This window comes from Pollicipes pollicipes, unplaced genomic scaffold, assembly GCF_011947565.3.
Source record: "Pollicipes pollicipes isolate AB1234 unplaced genomic scaffold, Ppol_2.1 Scaffold_4002;HRSCAF=4701_pilon_pilon_pilon, whole genome shotgun sequence".
In the NCBI taxonomy this organism is placed as follows: Eukaryota; Metazoa; Arthropoda; class Thecostraca; order Pollicipedomorpha; family Pollicipedidae; genus Pollicipes; species Pollicipes pollicipes.
This window is the reverse complement of record NW_023596420.1, coordinates 30,815,834-30,838,874: the sequence shown is the minus strand read 5'-3', so window position 1 is coordinate 30,838,874 and position 23,041 is coordinate 30,815,834. Positions and strand designations below refer to the sequence as shown.

Sequence of the window (23,041 nt, the reverse complement as noted above, 5' to 3'; positions counted from 1 at the left end):
ATGCATTTTCATTGCCCTTTTGCCATGGCACGCAGCCTCACTAAGCGGAATTCCTCAGGAGCCTAACAAAAATTTAGCATGCCCGATACTGGCCTTCCCTGAATTGCCTACTACCGATCTTCTCAGAATTCCCGAATGATGCGAGCTTATGGCTGGTATCATGCTCCGGTCCGTTCCATTTCCTCGAGGATTGTTTATTGTTTACAGACGTTTGTTAGATCTGGCCTGAGCCAGGCCTTATCTCACCGATGATTCCTGCTGGCACGTGGCAATCCAGTCCTTGTCCCTTTCTCGTCACAGGTGATTCACATTACCGTCATCCGATCCACGTTATGCACAGAGAGCTCATCTACATCCCCGATTGATATAGACAGCCACAACAAGACTTAAACAGGACACAGAAGGACCCTTAAAAATGTGCCCGAAGTCCCTACGAGTGTATGGCGCCTCACGTTGTCTGGGTGTGTCTTGGGTCTGACTAGCAGAAAGCCCTGCTTGTCACGTCTGACCCATCCAGATTACAAGGATTCTCACCATCCATGAAACGATGATCACGGATGATCATGATAATCCCTTCCTTCTAGGGTGCGCGCCTTCCGGATGTCCTAATCCCTCCCAGCTTCACCGTGCTTCCAGTGACCTCTCTCGACCTTTGGGCTTCTGCAGGTGCACAGATGGCTCGTCAGAGCCCGTATTTTGTTAATGTCTTTAACTTTATGTCTTTGTCATAACTTTATGTCATGTCTTTAACTTGACAATTTGCTTCAACACGATTGCCCTACCTCGCCGTTTCAAAGTCATCTTACTTTGAGGAGGCGATTTCTCGTTGAGGTCCGGTCCAATCACGGACACTTCTTGGTGGGTTCAAGGAAATCCACTTTGCTTGTATTTCCTAGCGTGCGACCCAAAACGTTCTCCCCATTAAACCATTATAGCATACGATAAATGGTAGTGGTAATAACCCAATCCCACATATTCTGCGGAATCAGCGCATCTTTCCTTGCATGCCAGTAGGGAGGTGAAGGGTGTCAAATGACTAACCGCGATTGGCTCCTGAGACGTGCCCAATGGTTCACCGCCTATAACTCCGACCAATTTCGACTGCTGCTGCCGTAGTCCCAACTGCCATGGAACTAACGGTTCGCACAATACTACCATGTATACATATGACTGCCAAACGATTATATATTAATTATATCATTGGGTAAGTCCTACGACATGTGTGCAGGGCATTAGCATGACGAGTTATGGTCCGCAGCGCGTAAAGGAGGAACCAAAACACGTAACCTGAGAGGCACTTGACGAAAATATGAGTACCTTAAAAGGCCGTCAGTTATAAGATGCGGTTTTTAAGCACAGTCAAACACCAAACAGGCGCGGGCCTGTGCTGCGGAGTACGGCAGCCGCATCGGTCGCTGGGCGGCTGGGAATTATGGGACAGCCACATCGGCTGGGCCATGTTGGGAATGTTAATTCAAAAATATTACCGTGGAATGCACATCGCCGTTTTGCAGAGCTGACATGTCTCCTCTAGCGAAAGGTGAACGCGTCTGCGGCTCAGCCAATGCGCTAAGCTTTGTCTAAAGGTGACCGCAGCAGGAATTTGGCGCGATAAATATCCCGAGCTGTGGTGATGATAAGGGCCAGCGCCAGCGGACCGCATGACACGCAGCGAAGAATGCATACATGCATGGCGTTTGGAGCCGTGTTTAGGCCGGTGATATGCCATAATCACTGAAGTGAGCCGCTTGATGACCCAGTGAGGAGCAGTAATCTTCAATGGGCCACCGCAGTTTTTGTCTTTCAGTGTTCAGGTAATGTACCTTCATTTGGACAAACGATATGCATGCAGTTTTGCACATGCATGAACAACATTCTGCTACTTTACGTTGCCGTTTTAAGTTTACGTTGTCGTTTTTGGTTCTGCATATTTGGTCCCGTGGGACCAAACCACGGGGCACCGCAAACATGAAATGAGTAAAAGGTGCGTGACATTGACACAAAAACGTCTCCGGAGTGAGAAGGTACGGCTAATTTGATCGCCCTGACGACAAACTGTAATCTTGCTCCTGTTAAGCTGACTTTTTTAATATTTCAGATTTGATACCAGATTAGGTAACTGTCCAATAATGCTTGTGTGAAAGGGCTAGGAATGTACTTACCATCATGTCACTGCCTCCTGCTTTAAAAGTTGGCGTATCATAGAGTTTTATGGGCTAGTGTCACATGTGGCCACGCAGTGCCAAGTATTTCACGATGCTCAAATTGAGGTGTTCTTTTTCGTTTCGCACGAAAGCTGCATATGACAAGCTGAGGAGGTATGGAATCATGTAGGTAAAGAATCATGTAGGTAATCATAAAGGAATGTAGGTAAAGCACGGCTTACACGATATGTAATTGCTCAAGCTTGCATGTAGATCCTGTGCATGAAATGTGCAGCAAAACAAGGCGTGTACTGCATGATTCTCACGGCACCACAGCGGCTGGAGTTAAGCACCATAGTTTCGAACGCTACATTGTAGAGGAAACCTTTGCCGTGAATAAATTACCGTAATTGCCGTGCATATGTGATCTGAAGCACTCACACAATAAACGTGCGTCGAAGAGTAAAACATGAGAGTCCCGTAGTTTGCATTTTATCGAGCTATGTGAACTCAACCTGAAGATAAATAAATAGATGTATATGTATAAAAACATACATGCCTCCGTGTATATATACAAAGTTACGCACAAACACTCACACACACACGCACACGCACACGCACACGCACACGCACACGCACACGCACACGCACACACACACACACACACACACACACACACACACACACACACACACACACACACACACACATATATATATATATATATATATATATATATATATATATATATATATATATATATATATGCATATCCACAGATCACCTGTCATTATGTGTGCTCGTATGGTATTTTCACATTTTTGGCATGATAAACCACTTTCGTGTGTGGTTAAACCTCATGGTGTTCGAGTTACTTTTTTGTCTGCCGATGCAGCCGCTGCCAGCTGTGAATTCTCCTGGCCGATCTGTACCAACCGTATCCTTAGTTCTCGCCACTAACCACTACCGTGGCCAGTGGTCCGTCCACTGGCCCATTGCCAGTATTTCAACATGCACACTTGAAGAATTTCTCGCGCAACAAGCACGGTTAGAAATGCCTGCACACCTGAATCAATGAAACCATGGGGCAAATTTTGTCTTCGTGCCATTCATATTTTTTTAGCGGCATTGCCTTGTTCCAGCAGGCGAATGGTTCCATGAAACCCACCACTGGATGGTGAGGTACCGCGAGTACGTGTCTGACATAGTTTGCCAGCCCACTTCACATCCATACAGCCATTACACTGTCCGGCCTGCGATCGTCCGCTGAAATGGGTCCGGTCGATGCCTGCAGCGTGCCGGTGGTGGTCGTGCGTCGGTGCCGTGCCGCCCTGCAGTGCCGCGCCGGCTCGCACGCGCTACCCACAGCCGTACCGCCCTGTGGTGGTGCGCCGCGCCGCGTGCGCCACCCCCAGCTGGGTGAGTCAGCGAATGCCGGCCAATCGTCACGCTGACCACGCTGCCTGCTGCACGGTACACCGGGTGCGGCGACTCTCGTGAGGCGGCGGCGGCGGCCCGGCACCCGCCCGGCTGCCTGTCTTCGGGTCCGACACCCGCCCGGCTGCCTGTCTTCGGGTCCGGCACCCGCCGGCCTTCATGTACTCGTGTTCCGGCCGCCCGCCCGGCTGTCTGTCCTTCGGGTCCGGCGCCCGCACAGGCTGTCTGTCCTCGGTTCCGGCACCCGCCCGGCGTCTGTCCTCGGGTTACGGCAACCCCCCGGCTGTCTGTCCTCGGGTCCGGCAGCCGCGCCCGGCTGTCTGTCTACGGGTCCAGTGCACCAGCCCGGCTGTCCTGTCTACGGGTCCAGGCACCCCCCCTGGTCCTGTCTGTCCTCGGGTCCGGCACCCGCCCGGCTGTCTGTCCTCGGGTCCGGCACCCGCCCGGCTGTCTGTCCTCGGGTCCGGCACCCGCCCGGCTGTCTGTCTTCGGGTCCGGCACCCACCCGGCTGTCTGTCTACGGGTCCAGCACCCGCCCGGCTGTCTGTCTTCGGGTCCGGCACCCACCCGGCTGTCTGTCCTCGGGTCCGGCACCCGCCCGGCTGTCTGTCCTCGGGTCCGGCACCCGCCCGGCTGTCTGTCTTCGGGTCCGGCACCCACCCGGCTGTCTGTCTACGGGTCCAGCACCCGCCGCGCCACGACCCGCTGCTGCGCAGCCTCACGCCGGCCAGCCGCGCACGAGAAGGCGCCCCGGACGCCCCCTCCCCCGCGGCGTAATGGGCCCCCCTTTCGGCCGGGCGACCGGTGTTGTGTCAGCGCCCGGGCGAGGAGTCAGACCACTCGTCGAACGGGCGCAGGGTGGAGCCGCCCCGCAGGTGGGTGGACGCTCGCTCGCCAAACAAGGACGCGCGATGCGGCCACCCGCTCACCGCTCGCCCCGATGAAGGCTGCTGACCGCACCTGATGATGTCACGCCGCCAGACGGTTGTAACGGAAAACGCGACGCCTGCGGATGCCTCAGAACGGACCAGGATGTCTATGAGCCTCCGAGCACCCGTGTAGTGACTGGTGCGGGAGCGCCAGAGCACCGGTGTCGTGGCTGGTCGGGAGCGCCAGAGCACCCGTGTAGTGGCTGGTACGGGAGCGCCAGAGCACCGGTGTGGTGGCTGGTACGGGAGCACCAGAACACCCGCGTAGTGGCTGGTGCGGGAGCGCCAGAGCACCCGTGTAGTGGCTGGTACGGGAGCGCCAGCGCACCGGTGAAGTGGCTGTTCGGGAGCGCCAGAACACCCGCGTAGTGGCTGGTGCGGGAGCGCCAGAGCACCGGTGTGGTGGCTGGTACGGGAGCGCCTCCACACATTGGCAAACACCAACAAGCTCACGCAAAAATGGCATTTCCTCACGCTGCATGCTACTTCATTGGCATTGCTCGAGCACGGGCCCACGGGTGCTCTACAGGGCATTTTTACGGTTATCTACCTGAAAACGAGATTACGCAGAAGAGCGGCTATCCATGCCACAACACCAAGGGCCGTAGTCATTCCTGACAACCTGCCTTCATGCATAAACAGTTCTGTGCCCAGCTGATGACGTGCTGGCTGGCTGAGGCCGTATTAGGCTGTCCGACACGTGACGTGCAGACTACAAATCAATTACCTTAATTATTACCTGTTTTTATCATTTAAAGACGTCGAATACAGCGATTTGGGCATTCCAACCACATCGCTTAAAGGGACCCGCGGCCTACCAAAGCGTTTGTAATTACATTTTTCCAACACCGGGCGAAACGTCCTCATTCCAACGGGGCAGCTTTACAATACCATGAAACCCGGAGCACGTGATGTGCTGAGAATTCCACACCTTGCCTTCGGCTGCAATACTTAACTGAAATGCTGCGATGATGAAACTGTCACTTTGCAGTGGTCGCCTTGCATTACAAGCGTTAAGTAAGGAAGGTCCATCAAAAATAATTATTGGGTTTTATACATGAAAATATGCGCTATGCAGTTTCGATCCATACAATATCTTTCTTTTTTCAAAGAGCTTCATGCGTACGTAGTGATAGGACCAAAAAGCTTTGGCCTAGCACGAGGTCAATAGGAGGGGAATACCATCTGGTGGCGGTGCTTCCTTTCCTTTGGAAGGGCGAATACCACGTGGTGGTGTTTTCATTGCAAAACTCCTTTCAAGGAGAAAGATCCCAAATGCACCAGCACAATATGCCATAGCTTCATGTTCGTTAGTCCTCTCCTCCCCCCCCCCCCAAAGAAAAATTGGAAGGCAAACTCTTTAGTCACTTAATGGCTTTTATAGGCACGTCAACTTAATAGTTATTTGAGCCAAGGCGAAATCTTCTTATTTGTTTCAGATACATAAACATAAAAATAACTGGGTAAATACACTCGATGTTGAGATTAGAGGAAGACGAATGCATGAGGTAAATGCCAGGACACGCAAGCAGGCCCTGTGGCTTCCGGACGGCTGTCAATGGAAGATCGAGGTATAGAGGCCTGCTTATCATTTGCGCCTTCGAACTGGTCAAGACCATGTACTGCTCACCCACAGGAAACAGAAAAAACAGTTCACATGGGATGCTGTCGCATGGGCATAGGATGCATGTGCTTGAGATCCCAACCTTCGCACCTATAAAAAGGCATCAACAGGTTGAAATTTAACCATTGCATCGTGCAAACTTTCGCTCAACTTCTAGCCGCATATACCTATCATGTTCCATAACAATTCCAAAGCACATTTAATGCTTCTCATGCTACCCAAAGTGAAGTACACGCGACTTCCATGCCTTGACGCAGCCATCCGACATGAGGAAGAGTTGTGCTGCTAGCCGCTGTCGCAAGCCAAGGCACACCAGGCGACCAGGTTAGAAACAGCTGTTTGCACAGACCCACTACAAAACGCACGAAACCAGTTCTTCTGTGGTATCGCTGTACCGGTCTGGGTTCACTTGAAGGGGGCAGGGGGTTTACCTGAAGGGGGCTCATCTGAAGGGGGGGGGGGGGCTCACATGCAGGGGGTGGAGTGGGGGTGGGATGGGGTGAGGTTGGGGACGGGGCTTACCTGCAGTGCAGACGCCACTGAAACATTGGCTTCCTCCATGGTGACCGGACCAACCTGGAACCGCAGAGATGGAGTTAGTGGACGCTGCCCCGCTCCTGCACGTCACACTGAGAGCGCCAGCCAAGCTCGCTTTGACGGGGCGACGTTCAGGCTTTCTGTGACACTGGGCGCAAGGTTTCACGACATCCTGACCACAAGACTACCTCTGTTCACGCATTGGTAGACGGAGTCCCGCTCCCTGACGCTCCGGATGAAAATCCAAAGCCGGCCCGCAGCGCCATCTACGCGCCGCTCACTGCCTTTCGGCCGGACTCGTCGAATTTCAGTGGCGGCGCTAGTGTCGCGCCTACTTGCCAGTTCATGAAAAGGCGTGAGGGAAAATGGGCCAGAATCATATTACATAACGACGCACCATGAAATGGATAGAAGGGCCCTGTGCGAATGATTCACCCTTAGAAACACCGCGAGATTAGGCACTCATGGACGAGCGCAATGTAACGTTATTTTGAGCCCCGACACCGCACCAGGTGGCGCCACCGGCTCCCAGCGTCCCGGCCGCCGGCGTGCGCCCCCACACAAACGGTGTGAAGGGTGTGCGCAGGTGGGGGGGGGGGGGGGGGGACACGTCGCGCCAGGCCATACTGGAGTACGCTGAGGTCCAAGGGCAGCCAGGAAGGGTCACGAATGACGAATGGTGTTTTAAAATGGCGGGCTTTTGTGTCAGCAAAAGGCAACATCTGGATGTAGGAAGTATATGGCGACGGGGAAAAACACGGATGGGGAGTACAACCGTGTTTCGCGACATGGTGTAGGCGGCATCTCTCTGCGTTCTTTTCGTGTTTTCTTCAGTTCTATTTTTAGGTGAGCTACAAATGAAGGGTTATAGACCACACACAAAGCAACACCAAGGTTTTAGACCACTTTCGTTCCCATTTTCGAGCGGAATGATCAAGATATGCAATGGTGAACCACCATCACATGAACGCGTTAATTCGGAATTCGTTCACTCTTACGGCGTGGCGGTCGGGCAGAGAAAACCACGGCTCGGGAGCGATTATGTTGTCGATACTTCCGACCCGGGGTCCCCCCAAAGCATCTTTTCCTCGCGAAGCAGGCAGCACGATTACCACTGCCGCCACCCCAAAGTCCGATACGAAAAGTCATTAATGTGATTAAGAATACACGGCGGCTATCAGCCAGTTCATTTTTCAGCATGAGACCGCGTGCTGCTAACGGGTGGTAATTTATCAAAGAATAAAATGAGCGATCTACCAAGGTCCATATTAGGATATGCCGGAAGCCGGGATCCAACGCAATTACCCTGGCATCTTTAATACGATTCAGTCCGGTATGCTGCATTGCGCCCGTGGGATTACTGCTACGTCATGTAGCGGCGTGTAATTAAGCACTGAGCGTCGGCGCACCCTCTGAAGTTTTGCGGGCCAGATCATGGTTCCATAAGAGCAGTTTCACTGAATCATTTCAGGGATTTGAGAGGCTCATCGAGCACTAAATGACTTAAGGCAACCTCGACTAAAATCGAGTCGCAATGTCCGGCCCCAGTGTCCTGGTTAACATTACACTATCCTGCACAGTGTTCACAGAACAATGCTGCCTAAAATACTAAACAGAGCAGCGATTAAACACGTCTCTACACGCTGTAATCCAATTCAAAGCTTTCTTTATGAAGCAAAGCTAATAATCCAAGTGTTCATTAAACCACGGCGAAATCTAGCAAAAGTTCGCTGAATGAATCCCGCGTTCATGACCCGTTTCCCTATCGAACCACGATGAAATAGTACAGCAGACAGCAGAAGCATCGTTTGAGTCACTCGCGCACATTTGGTTGCTGCGTCTGGATGCATCCGATTCAGACGGTGAGTCAGGAGCATGGCGTCCTGATTTCAACGACTACCGGTCAGGCCAATGCCGAGAAATACTCACCGAGATTTCGCTGAAGCCGTGTGAAGCGGCAAGCCTGACTCAAAGTTAAGCGCGCGTATCGTGCACCGCCTTATCCAGCGCTGAGCTAATAAGACTGATTTGTATGGGTCGGTTGGGCCAGACGTGCCGCGGCCGGCGCATAAAGCCCGCTCCATGTCGAAACCTGATCTGCCACTTCACTACCGCCGCACAAGGAAGTTCATACCTTCAGCATACGGGAGGGAGGTCTGGCTACCGCTTAGGCAGGCTGTGTCGTAGTGGCAGGACAGGACTGACACGATGACGGTATGTCACGGGATGGGAAGCTTATTTTTTTCGGAGCCTACAGCAAGTCATAATTTGTGCATATGCTTGGAGCTACTTTAACGGTATTCATGTACACCTCCCAGATTATGACAAACTTTGCAAGTGAATCGAATACAAACGATGGGTATAGTTAGCGAAGGCATACACTTGTCATGAAGGCCACCCAGCGCTTCAAATCATCATAGCTTTACGAGCCTTGTGTCTGCTTTGTAAACCTTTTTCTTAGTCAATCCAATGCAGGCAGTTTAAATAGATTTTCAACTTTAAAAATTATGTAACGTGATGCGGTTCAAGTGAAAGGCAAATTCATGGCCTGTTATAGACATTTATGACGTCCAGTTGACATACAGGTCCCAGCATTTATGACGTCCAGTTGACATACAGGTCCCAGCATTTATGTCGTCCAGTTGACATACAGGTCCTAGCGTATTTGAAAAGTTGCAATCATCTGCCGTTTGGAATTTCAAAATATCGTATTTTTGTCCGCGATTTATCATCGTATCACGATAAAAAAAGGAAACGGGGTCATTATTCCGGACATTTCCAGCCCTTCCCTGATTACGCGCTGGTAACGCTGGCTAATCCCTCCGCGTCTCGTAACGATACGTTAAGGTAATGTTCCCAAAAAGGAACGCCCGTTTGACCCCTAATTGGGCTAGAAATGCGAAAAAAAGGCGGACGGATATCTTGTGATGGGAGAGAGCCAACACCACGCGATTTAAAAGCTAAGCCTGCTTTTAAAAGATTTTAGCAGGAATACAGCCCATCTGAGTATAACGTTACGCTGTCCAGAATCTCCACCACCCTCCCATGTTACGCTTGCGTTACGCTTCATCCCTGTATCCATTTCATGCGTGACGTAATTTATGGACGACCCCTATTGGAAACCAAGGTTTTGAGATGGCCAACCGATAATGTTCACCCTGTCTGGCCGCAGCCCAGGTAAAACCCCTCAGGCAATCAACGCGCAGACCTATCAGTAGTATCTAGTGACCTTAGAGATCATTGCATACATTTATGGTGGTCCTGTTCGGCAGTTCGATGGACTATAATTTGATGGGCCCCATCTGTTACTTTTTGCCTGATTTCCCATCGAACCTTGAGTAAATCAAGGCGGGATTCTTTGCCCTCCCGCCGAACCGGAAAAAGGGGTTGGCCATGAACTATCGTAATATGTGGACAGAGGCGATTTATTGCGATATGTGTGGAGATTGGGGGCTGTTACCGAACACATCGGGCCATTTTCAGTGGAGGACGAGCGAATTGAATTTTGTGTTTTTTTGTCGTGTGGAAACTTGGCACGGAAACGGAAAAAACGGGCTTTGAAAGAATGTTTATGACCACAGATATCTGAAGCCCGTAGGCCATGCTGAATTTTGTCATATGTTGGCATATCAGTAATGTAACATATCAGCCCACACACACTTCCTCTGTAGCATATTTTTCTTAAGTCTATCAGGTTTGGTGGACACCCTCAACGTGCTTTTGGAAGCGTATCTTTGCTCAGCCCCTCCCAGCATATGAGCGTCAAACCAGACAGCGAAGGAAATAGAAAAACAAGCGCCGGAATCCCAGATTCTGCATCAGGCACGAATGTGGACACCTCGTGGATGACACGCGCCAGAGCACTTCTCTGTGACGATGTAGCAGACGCACGTCATCAGCAGTGTTTGTCCTCAGCCACTCAAACCGGCGCGTGCCGAAGATAAGGCAGGCGCAATCGGCCGATAAAACACGTAAGGGTCAACACCCGATAGCATGACAAGCATTCTTTGATCTGTAATGAGAACGCCACCTTCCTGATAGAGAATTAGATCGCGCGCGATAAGTGACTCGTACGCACACAAAGCTGGCTTCAAGCACAGAGGCTCTCAACGAGCTAATTCAGGGCTCAAACAGTCTCTCAGGCGACCCAGGCGTGATAGCCGTGACCTGCTGTGTAAGATAGCGTCGGGGTGCATAATTACACCCCTAGTCGAACCTCTCCGGCCTTCCTCTCGCCGGCACGTAAGCCACGTGCGTCCGATGGAAATGCGAAGGCCGAGCGTGGAGCCGGCCCCCTCTCCGGCATTCTGGTCGAGCGCGGCCGGCGGTGACCATTTTATCGATTGTTCCCGCATGCCGCCTGCTGCTGTCGGCAGGCGCTTCTGACCTTGACCCCGCCGCCGGCCACGGTCACGCCGCCGATAACGAACCGCTTGCCGCACGCCCGCGGCGGTCGGGCGGGCGCGAACTGCGTTCCCGGAACGGAGGAGCCGACCCCAATTTATCAGGCGCGCGCTCGTGTGGCCGCGTTCGGGCTGATTTATCTCTGCGGTGGCAGCAAGCGTTTGTGGTGCGAGGCGCCGGACCGCCGTAATCGCTGGCCGCGTGCTCCCCGCGCATTGGACAGCGGCCATTTGTTATTTATAACAGTTTTGTTTGCGCGAGCAGCCCGGTTTGCGGCGAGTGCTTGCTTTTACCGCCGCCTCGCGTACGACGTGGCCTCGCCCGCGCATTGAGGTAATCGGGACAAAGAGCAGACGCGCAATGAGGAAGAGCGCGGCTGGCGGTCAACACGCGCTCGGCACCCGCCTTTGTGACCTCTGACACGTGTTTCCGTCCGTGGGTCCGTGGGGGTCGGGGGGGGGGGGGGATCCTCGGCCGACCAGATCCGCGGCGGCCGCGGCAGGGGCTGGGGACTGTCTACCAGACGCTGGCCCGCCGTCCGTGGTGGAAGGCAAGTGGTGTCGGAAACGGCTGTTTGTTCGCCAGATGGGCTGGCCGCGAACGCGAATGTGACAGCGAAAAAACGGGGCTTGGTGCGGTGAGGTTATTTGCTTTGCGTTATTCTGGAGTCAGTGTTGACAGCGGAGAACGATGGGGAGTTAACGGCTTCACCTGCTCACTCTGCAGTTTTTGTGTGGACAAACGATTAGCGATGACCACCAACGAGTGCCTGCATGACAACAACCACTTAAGAAAACCGTTACATTCAACGCGAGCGAATTAGGCTCCTCCTGATCAAACCAGCCCATTGAAACAATGCGTTTGTTCAGTGCATTACGAACTCGCCTGAATTCATCTACTGCTAAATGATGAACAAACAATAAGCTCGAAAAGTGTTGATGAAGGACACAAGCAGTGGCGTATTTAATGGATGCACCAGTGGGCATGTGCCTTCCCACACCCTTCTCAAAGATGTCCGGGTTTCTATGTGCATTTGCATAATGTCGACGGAAAAAATAATCGAGGCAGAAACGTGGACTATACATATATATATATATATATATATATATATATATATATATAAATATATATATATATACATATATAGTAATAATAAATAGACTGAAAAATAAGTAGATTGAAAAGCGAACTGTACGTGGAGGAAATTTCGCGTACCTACGATGCGCTAAAACAGGGTTTCTCGGTGAAATTAATTGGGAGTTGAGCCCTCTCTATTACGAAAGCCTGCAAATGCCCCTGGACTTAAGCATTCTAGAACGCACCAACGCGGCCTGCGCAGGACGTTGCACTTTCATAAAGAATGGAAACAAAGCGTCCGTTGTTATCTGCGACAAAACTGTCGTGCGTGCTTTGATTAGATCGCAACACGATGTGACAGCGAATTCCGTCTGCTAACGAGCCTAGTAACTGCAGCAGAAGCCGACTGTCTGACACGGATGCGGCTTTGGAGGGGGGGGGGGGATGCCTCACTTGGGACCTGCATGGAGGCCTTGTGAAGATAGAAGAATTGCAAGGTCCCACAAAACATTAGCGCCCAAGAAACATTGCGGTGCACAAGACGCTAAACGTGACCAGAGTGCATGTAAATCCCAGCATGACATGGTTTCCTAGCATGGCATGTTTTCCCAGATTTCGGACTTAAGTGAGTGAAGATCACACAACTTCTGGAGGAGCGACCTAATCGGATCTTGCATGGATCCCATTCCACTTTGGGACCCCGGACAATAGATACAGTGAATGGCAGCTACCTCAGGGAAATCCTTGCTCCGCCCCTGGCGTGACAACGGGACGGTACGCCGCCGCTCTTCAGCTGCGGGACCCAGACCTGTCCACGTGGTCAGGACGGACATCTTCCAAGTACGCACGGCCACAGTGTCATGCGGCACTTTTACTCCACACAGCTTGCAGAAGCAGCCTTTGCACAATAGCAGGCATGCTGTGTGTGCAAGGCGCAAGCGCCCCACGCGAGCTGGGAAATGTCATCAGAACACTTGCCTGCAAGGCGCCAGTGCGATGCGAGCTCGGAGAGAACGCCTGCCGACCAGCTGCCGACGGCGACGCCTTGCACGCGTGCACCTCGCACGGCGACACGTTGATGCGGCACACAGTGACCGATAAGAGTATGTGTTAACGAGCACAGAGCAGATCGCAGCCGATGGCAGTTCACTCGCACAGTGGCAGGCCGGGAGCGCTGGAGTCTCTTTTTGGCTCTCTCTTGGGCTGACCGTCTATGTCCATGCGATTGCGGAGCGTCTATTTCGGTCAAACTCCACATGTGAACTAAAGCCGTATTCTGAGATGAAGTGCACGTTATAGCGCACCATTAGGACACGTTGGAAAACTTAGCTTGCAAAACAATGGTAACGATATGCCGTAATTACTGAAGAGCGCTATATGCACTGACCTGAGTGTTGCAGGCCATGGCTTATAGCCACGCGGTCAGGGCAGACCATATTCATCATTGCTTTGTTAAAGGCCTTCGTCGGATTCGATTACACACGGTGGTGTCCGGCTAGCACGGTGGTGTCCGGCTGGCATAACTAACAACTGAATATTCGCCTAAATAGCTATCTTTATGTATGACAATGAAAGTACAATTTTACGCCCATGTCTAAGAGCCACGCTATCAAGAACGATACGAAAGCAACATGCACGTGAACGAATGAAACGCCGCGGGCTCGTGTACCCACAATAGCCGCGTCGGCAAGCGCTTCTGCACGCTCCCCTCGCAGCGACCATCCCTGACCATGGAGACGCTACAGCGCTAGTGGCCGGTCATGCGATCACGGCACGAGGGTCACGATTTGTGGCACCGGCGCTGTTAGGTGCCCGGCTGACCCCAGCGCTCATGCTGGGCCTGAGCCCCTGCCACACCCACGGCATCTGCATTCCGTGCAGTGCTGGACCTCAGTGCGCATCGCTCCGTTAACCGGTGGTGGCGGCCCCTTTCAATATTGAAACTGGACGCCAGTATAAACCGCTCCCATTTCTTAACCGATTTGTCCGATGTGCACAGCCGGTCCCAGGCCACACATGGACATCGACGGCCGCATTAAAAAAGTAATCGGCAGCGCGCACTGACGCGGGCCGTTTTCACAGCAATCGCGCAACCATCCAATGGCCAATCACGCCTGGTGCTGACGTGCGTCCGTGACTCACAGCGCCTGTGTTTGCAGTCACGCACCGTGCCCCCCCCCCCCCCCCCCCCGGACACGATAGCCCCGTGACCCAGTGCCCCGTGCCGACGCCGCAGGTCGAGGCGGATGGGCCCTGTTTACTCGACGCATGTCCGTCCCCGCGAACAGCTCAGGCCGGGGAGCCTCGGCGGGCCGGTGGGCCGCCGACAGCTGTGGCCGGGCAACCTCGGCGGACCGGTGGAAGCATCGACGAATGCGTAACATGGCAGCGCCCGAGACGATCAGCTAGTGGTTTGGCGAAAATGACAATGGTGGTCTGCTCATGTTTTGTTCTGCATTGGTGGCAATGTAAACACACCGCCCACAAGAATGCGAGCTCGAATGGAATTTTGATTATTTCACGACAAAAACCATTACATGAATACAGTCGTCAGGTCATTCAAGCTTGACATTTTGATGGTCTTCGACCGAAGGCGCTTCGAAATGGGATGATTATTTCATTAGTGCATAACAAAAAGGTTTGATGCTGTTAATCCTTGTATAAAAGAACATACCCGCAAAATCCGGTGATATGGTTATGGTCGCAAGCAACGACAACCAAACACCCGGACGTGGATTTCAGGCGTCGAAGTCTCCGTTCCTTTAAACTGGTAAGAGTGCGTACTTTTATTATGATACTGTTCCGCATGTCATGCTAAGTAAATTGCGCTGATCGCTGTTGTTTTCGTTTTGCTCTGAACGCCAAGAATGCATCAGCTAGACTTGTCTCGCCAGCCGGCAAATGATCAAATGGCGGTGATCATCGACGCTAATGATCCTTGGAGGAGGCTATGGGCATATATGGGCCTGCCAGCGGCGTCTGTCAAACTATGGCCAGGCTGTCTCGTGAGCAGTGGCAGACGCTATCCCGGTCTGGCTAAGCCTACGCCACTTGTGTGCTATTACCTGTCATGAACTCATTTAAAGGCAGGGCCGGACGTGGCGGCGTCGACACTCGCCAGGATCACAACATTTGCCTGAACCGGGGCCGGGTGGGACGGTGTAGGAGGATTTGGACGGGCCCGACAAAAATCGAGCGGCCAGAATCGAAGCGGAAGCGTTAAGCACTGACGTTCTCCTACTGTCTCCTGTCAGCGAGCTTGATGAAGAAAATACGACTGCTAGACCTGACATGAAACAAAAACTTGAACGGAAACCAGCAAAGTCGGCCTTTCATAACATCGTGTGCTGTAGGCAACGGCCTGCATTGTTTATTGTCTTGAAAACAGCCTCGACGGAAGTAAATTTGACCAAGAGTAGCCCAGGCACGCAGGGTTTTGTTGAGTCATTTCAGCGGCACGGAATATGTATCATCGATGCACACCGGTCTGCCTGCCTGCGTTTTGCTCTCATTTTACAGTAAATATCGATTTATGTACAGGCCGCCTCGTGTACGCTGAAATGGTTTCACTTACAGTCGTCCCATCGTGACCAATCCTTTCCTTAAGTTCTTTTTTAGTCTTTTTTTCTTAAGCCCTTTCTTTGACCCATACAGGTCGATGTGAAATTATAATATTGCTGCTCAGAGATTGTTCTGTGCAGCTAATAGCCGGTTAAGCTCACGGAGATTGCAACGATGAAAGTCGATGTTTTTGTTGAAGACCCCGTGTGCGTGCGGTCAAAACGTTAATACACTGGATTTTGGCGTTGTGTTTCGTAATATACACACAAGAGAGCAGACATGTTTGCCCAGCATGAACTACTATGACAATTTTGGCAGTGCACCCAAAGCACACTGCACAGAGGAGCGAAATATTGAGAGCCAACGGTTGTTCGATGTTCACGAGGACATCCCACCGAGAAAATGAGGTCAAGATATGGGCAAAAATAGCCCACGACAGAAGCCAATAGATTTCTGCCACCGACCTGGAATAACGCGGAACGAATCGCACAAACGGAGACCGGGGATTAGGCGCAACTCAAGGACCAGGAAGTGGTTTTTTATTGATGCAGAGTAGGCTTCGATTAGCTTGCGCGCCATCGCTGACGTGTCATAAGCATAATCTCGATAAAACATTCCAATCGGAGGTCATCTTCACAGCAAGCGCTAGCACCCCGTCCTCGATGCCAACAATCCCCAGCTCAGATCTTCAAGTGCCTTCGCGAAAGCCTGCCGCCGTATGCTGCCACCGAAGCTGATACCATTTCCCAGGACGGCCAGTGAGTGCCAGCCCGTCACGGACGCCGCCGCCGACGCCCCTCCCCTCCACGCCCCCGGAAGCCCCAGCCAAACAACCACAACACGGACAGCACTCAGGCCGGCGACACCTGAGCGGCGCCTTATTCATAACACGACACTGATGGCAATCCGCCGAGAGGCGGCGCCGAGCACAAACACGGCCCTGGCGCCGGCGCCGTCAGCGCGAGCGCGCCCGTCGTACCGCGTTACGTCCGTCTTAACCAGGAAGTCGCGTCGGCGGCAGCTGTGCGCCACGCACCGGTCGTAACTCGCCGGGAGCCGGCGGCGCGATCGTTTCACACCTCCCTCCCCTCCCAGCGCCCCGTCCAGCTGCGGCTTGTCGCGCCACGCCGCGCCGCGCCGCGGGTGACACCATCCCGGTCCGGCCCCACCCCGCCCGCCGCCCCCGGCCCCGCCCCCTTCTCTCCCGCACCTGGCGCGCAGACCCGCGGAAGTGGCCGGCTGGGCGGCGGGCGGCTGCCGGTCGGGTGGCGCCGGATGTGGCTTACATCCGGGGTCGGTCAGCCGCCGCGCCTCGAGCGGGTCACCGGGGTCACGAGCGCCGGCCGGGGTCAGGGGTGGCGGCTGCAGCGGCGCCCGGCGGAGCGGGAGGCCCGCCGCCGCCGGGTCGCCTGGTCAGGGCCGACCGCTCGCCGGGAAGCCGCAGTGCCCCGGTCGTGACGCCGAACGGTTCTAATGACGGCATGGCTGCTCGGCTGGGACCGGTTTGGTCTGGTCCGCCCCAGTTCTTCGCTGAAGCCTCTGGTTTTGACCCCATTCTAGCTCTAGTGTTATGTTGGACGTGCATGAAGTCATGCTGCCGATTCCTTGACTATAACACAATACTAATAGCCCTTATTTCTTGTAGAATAACCAGGAGAATGGAGAGATGGATGGATTGATATTTCGACTGCATGCCTTCATCGAAACGAATGTCAGTTCAATTGCCATTCTTTCATTTTCCTGGCTGTTCTGCGAGGAATAAAGCTATAGCGCTGTCTTATCATATCATATATGCACAATATTCCTCGCAAGTGCACTTAATCTGCGTAATTGACAATTCTTTGCGGCTCCACGAATCATTTAATCCACGTACTTAATTTGATTATCTTAGCAGTTTCCTGACCCGTCACTCACATCATCCGATACCGCTGCAACGGTTATTTGTGACTAAACAGTGCGGGAACAACTCTGGTACAGAGCGACCAGACTCCGCCCCTTAGCCCCCTGCCACCATCTCACCACCGCTCCAGTTCCCTGGGTTCCAATCACCTCCACTCCTGCCGTCCAGTTGCCAGCATTCCCCTGCGTCCGTGGTGGCCGGTCCCGCCCTCCAGACGTGAGCTTCCTCGTTCCTGCCGTTCCAGTTCCCCGCGTCGTGCCGACTCCGTTCCGCCCGCACCGGCCGCGCGGCGCCAGGGTCGCGGCCTTTTTGTCGGCGCTGTCGCGTGTTTTCGAGCCGCCCGGCCCGGCCTCTGACCAGGCCCGCCGGCCCCTCCCGGTCGACAGGCAGCCGGCCCGCGACAGACAGACGGCTGACGGGTGCGGAGAATCGCGAGCCCGCAGCGGATCGCGGAGGTCACGCAGCCGCGCACGAGGCGTGCCGTGCTGCTCGGCGCAAATATGGTGTTTGTGCGCTGGTTAGTTCACGCGAGCCCGCGCGGCCATGGCGACTCGCACGCAGGGAGACTAGTGCGACCAAAACGTAATGGGCAAGGAAAATGGTTTCTTGCCAGCGTTCTTGGATGGAAGAGTTACACGACCATAAATGTTACAGCTTCGCTGCGAAGTTTTTGCTGAGCAGGCACGGAAACCCGAAAACTCCTTGCATCACACAAAGCGTCGCAAGCAAAAACCTTCCGCTGAAGGCAGCTCAAACCATTAGCCCGACAAGCCACCACAGGCTCATCAAAAAGTGGAAGAGATGCCGGTTCTCCGCCTGTCCGCCTGTCCGCCTGTACACCCGGGCCTGGCCGCAGGCGCGCGGGCCGACGCAGGCCTGACGTCCGCCTGACGAGCGCCGCGCCTGCGCGCCGCCTGCCGCCGCCGAGCGTGCCAGGCGCGCAAAAACACCAGCGCGAATCGTCCACGACGTCCGCGAAGGCGCCGTCCTGTGAGCAGCCAAGGCTGCAGCAGGACGGCGCTCGACACTGATCTGTTTTCCGGCGGTGCTCGGCTGGCGGGTCGTGACCCCGCGCGGGGCCTGGTGGTGGCGCCGACCGCCGCCGGTCGGGTCTCCAGCAGCGGCGCGATGGGCAGGTTTTGACGGCGGCCTTCCGATTAATGAGATTAATTAGCGGGTCTCGTGACGGCCCGGTCTCCTTCATCAGCAGCTCCATTCGCCACCGTTGTCGACGGCGCAATGAGGGATCGCGCCCAGGGCGAGAGCCGAGGCCAGGTCTGACCGATGACGGGGCCAGAGCTGGCGGGCATGCAGGGCAAAAACGCAAATCCAGAGCCGATGGAGAGCGACGCTTCGCTTCGCGCTCAGTTCGCGTCTGCGTGCCAAGGACACGAGACGTATTCTTTACGTTTTTGTTATGTGGTGGCCTCACAATCAAGCAGAGAAGTTCACCTCAATCACTCTTCACCTCACGGCGTTCGGGTCGAAATCCCTCACGATTCGGTTTTGAAGCCGGACGTTTCAAGAGCGTGGCATTCGGTCCAATTATTCGTGTCCATTGGCATAGCCTGGATGATAATGGATCTCCGGCGTCCGGAAAATCATCGCAATCGGCGAAGGCCATGACCTTGTGGATTTCAACTACAGGCATTACGTATTTCAATGGTCGAGAAGAAAAACGCATCTGCTGTTAGAGCTTCGTGCTATTAATGAGTTTCGCCATGGCTGCGGCACTGCAATATTGAAAAGCATGCTATTTCAAGTAACAAACATCAGTGCTGTCTGCAACAAAACATATTCGGTCAGGGATATTGACGGGTTTTTCAAAGGTTTTCGACCTTGCGAGATAACCAAATGAACGTTCTTAATCATATGGGATGGGAACTAAGTGGCAAATTATGCAGGCCGGCGGGAGTTGCAGCAAACGTTTCAATTACCACCCGGGCACCACCCGTGAAGCCCTGATAAGCTGTATCTCCATAAAGTATCTGCGGGATAATTGACCCCGCAGGACTCTGACGAGACATTTTCTTTTTGACAAAACAGGCGCGCGGCTACAACCAACCAGCCGGCAGCTGTTCACCGGTGGAAAGAAAACGAGACATTTTACCGGACAAACTACACAGAATGATTCAGGTGCTCTGGCCGACAAGGATGAGCCAATGCAGTACGTACTCACTTAAACACCAGTTCATTTGCCTGCGGCATTTCGTGCACTCTGATGTGCGTGCCCGTATCGTTGGTCAGGTTATCTGTTTCTGAGGCCTCATCAAGAACCGATAGAACATGCATCGGAATGGCGGTGGTGTCAAAGCAAGCGCTAGATTATGTAGAGGTCTGTGTACAAATCAGTCGCATATGACCAAAAGATAAATGGTGGCTGCCGCTTTTGGCTATCGTCTTGAATTCGTGTCCTCCCATTACACATTTCATTCTTGACAGGTACCATGCCTTTTGAGCCGTATTCACTCCTCACACCGCCGCTCGATTCGAGAAGAAGCGCGCATCTATCTTGCCGCCGCACAGCCGACGCCAGCTGATGACAGCCCGCGGCGGACTGAAGAAGAGCAAAAACCTGCGCTCGCGTCGCTTCAGCGGGCCGGACCCAGGCGTGGCAGACGATCCAGCGGCAGCAGATGTGCCCGGCGCGGGCCGATGCAGACGCCGGCATCCCACGCGGGGTGTTTCCCGGGCCGCCGCCGTCCAGCCGCCCGCCCTTGGGTCACACCCACCGCCCTCGTCCAGCGGCGGCGTCCACCGCCCAGACGTCGCCCCGGGCGCCCGCCGGCCAGCCGGCCGAGGTCAAGGGTCAGATCGGGCGGCGCGTTGCGAGCCCGTGCACGTTTGCAGGCCGGGCTGATGGATCGCGTCTGTTACGCCGCGTCTCGCCCGTTGCGATTGAAGCTCCGCTGATTCCTCTCGCGGCTGGCGTGGCCTTGGGGGCGCCCTGCAGCCGCGGCTACGGCCGGCGACGTGACGCTATTTGGGAACATTCCCGGGTCTCCTGGGGTGCCGGCATCATATTCTCACGCACCGCCCATTGTTGTAAAGCGCTCGAGCAGGGCGCCTCGGCCCAAAATCGCATCGTGTCCTTTCGGCATTTCAGGCGAGCCGGCTTCTCCGGATTTTTTCCGCATAGCTCTCCAGATGTAGTCCTTGTGGCGGGTCATGGGAAGTCGGCTGGCATCTGCGTAATGGTATGGTGTAGGAAAACAAGCGTCGCAGATTTAGTGCTTAAAGCAGACCCCAGCTGCAGTAAAGGCGCAGCCACGGTGCAATGTTTGGATAATTAGCACGGAGTGGTCATATATCTTTGCTGGCGCAAAAACGCCGACTCTTTGCAACACCATCGCGCGGAAAGACGTGGACAAAACTGATTTTAGTCTCCGCAAGCGGGTCAAATGACGTCCGGGTGCGGACTGGGTGCTGTTTTTACATCTGGGTGTCGGAGCGGCAAAGCATACCACACGCGGAAACGTCCGAAGGCGGAAATGTTAAACTTCCTTGCTTTTCTTTCGGCGAGGTGCTTTCAGTCAACGAAACAAAACGATGGGTTTGGTTGCAGTAGAGAGTAATGTAGATTGAAGATAGTAACGGTTTGGATGCATTCGAGAGCCCTCGAATTATATTTGCAACAAAGGACGGAACGCAGGCAAATAACACGCATTGCAACTTGTTTGCGACCAACAGATTCGCCGCTGTATTTGTGGGATGAGAGACCGCCGGGCATTCTCTGTCAGCGTGCTATTTTACGGAAAACGATCCGGTGTGTACTTCGCGTTCAAAAAGTTATTTTATCAACCGCGAACTCTGAGGCGATAGCTGACAGACTAGGATCACTGCAGCCACGCAGAGTACAGGCAGCCATTACCGACCATGCTCGGTTATAAAACGGTTGATGTTTTGCACGATGCTTGCAGCTGACTGCTTGGGAAGAGCGCACTAAAACGCCAAGGACAGTCGAAATCGACTTGCCTGCCGCTATCTCACAACAAAGGAACACGCTTACGGGGACGAAAAACATGCGTGAAACGTTCACTGGGGTTCCGACTTTATCGATGACGGGGTGTAGAGTCAACCTAACACAACCATTCGCGTTTAGAACAGTCACAAATGCCGCGTCGAGTGCGCCGAGGCAATCGACACAGGCACGTTGATGCACACGTTGACACGTGGACAGCAGCCTCGCGGATGTGGGGTGGGGGTGGGGGGTGGGGGGGGGGGGGGCGTGCCCCTTTGCCCTTTCGCTTCCCGGTGATTTTAAACACTAACCGTTCTAATGTTGCGGCATGGCGTCGGCATAAATGCCTGTTCAACTTATTGTAATGTGATGTGGACTCTTAGTTTCACCCAACATTTCAATAGCAGCCCTTTCAACACATGGCATTAACCATTTAAACACGTATCAATATTATAAGTTAAAAGTAGCTAGTCATACAAGTTAAGGCTGTTAGCATAAAACCTTAATTCAATGCTGTTAACATATAACCCCCAGGTGAACACCGTGAGGAGGGGAAATAATAGACCAAAATGATAATGATAAGTAAAGTAGTAATAAAAAAAGACGAAGGCATAGTCGTAGTTAAGTAATTAAGTAAAGCAGTTAAGTAGTTAAGTAGTTAAGACATAGTCGAAGTGATTAAGTCTGGCCAAAAGGTGGAGGGAATGAGGGTCCTCGCACACCTGCTCCCGCCCACCATTCCTCTCCGTCTGGACACCGGACCCCCCTCCGACCCTGCCGGCGGAGATCCCCGCCCAAATCCTGACTCACTTGCTGTTTCGGACGGTAAGTTCGGCGGTCGCTCGCTCGCCCCTGCACGTGTCGGCACCCCTCTCCAGACCTCTGGTGGAGTCTGGCAGCGGGCGCGGACCTCAGGGGGCTCGGTGACGCCTCGGCTCCGCTGTCAGCAGCGGCCCGTCAGCGTCCCGGAACGGGGCCCAACGTCCGACCCCTTCGACCCGCACAGCACTACTGGCTCGACCGCGGCGGCGGCGGCGGCGGCGGCGACGCGGGGGGGGGGGGGAGGAGACCTCGAACGCACGCAGGCAGGGGCCAAGGTCAGTACGGGTGCGAGACGCGAATGCTGGAGGTGAGAAATGGTAAGCGGGTTCACTGGTGTTTCGAGCGATGTTTTGTTTTGATTTGTAGGTACCTCGTGATGTGTTTAACGTTCAGAACTCGGAACTGGTTTGGCTTCACTGCTAATTGGGGTGACGGCCTTCCACTAACGATCGGCCAACCCATAATCAAAGCTCACACGCCGTCGTGGGCTTTTTCGGATGATGGAATTCCCTCATTCAAACGTCGGCCAGAACATAATTTACGCTGATTTGCTATGTATCCTGTCAAAGTTTAACGTAAATTGCTTGATCAAAACTTTTCGCCGCCTACCTACCTACGAACCTCAACCCAACACACATGAACTTC

At 53.7% G+C, this 23,041-nt stretch overlaps 1 protein-coding gene across 1 annotated transcript in view; it reads right to left on the bottom strand.

Annotated features, from left to right (window-relative positions):
* The window catches only part of LOC119094375 (protein sprint), a gene marked incomplete in the record, with an annotated part of 60,402 nt that extends 37,831 nt beyond the window's left edge, over positions 1-22,571 (bottom strand). The window contains 2 exon segments of the mRNA XM_037217439.1: positions 6,657-6,710; positions 22,385-22,571. Of these exon segments, the coding sequence (XP_037073334.1) occupies positions 6,657-6,695 (39 nt within the window).
* Between the last annotated feature and the right edge of the window lie 470 nt (positions 22,572-23,041).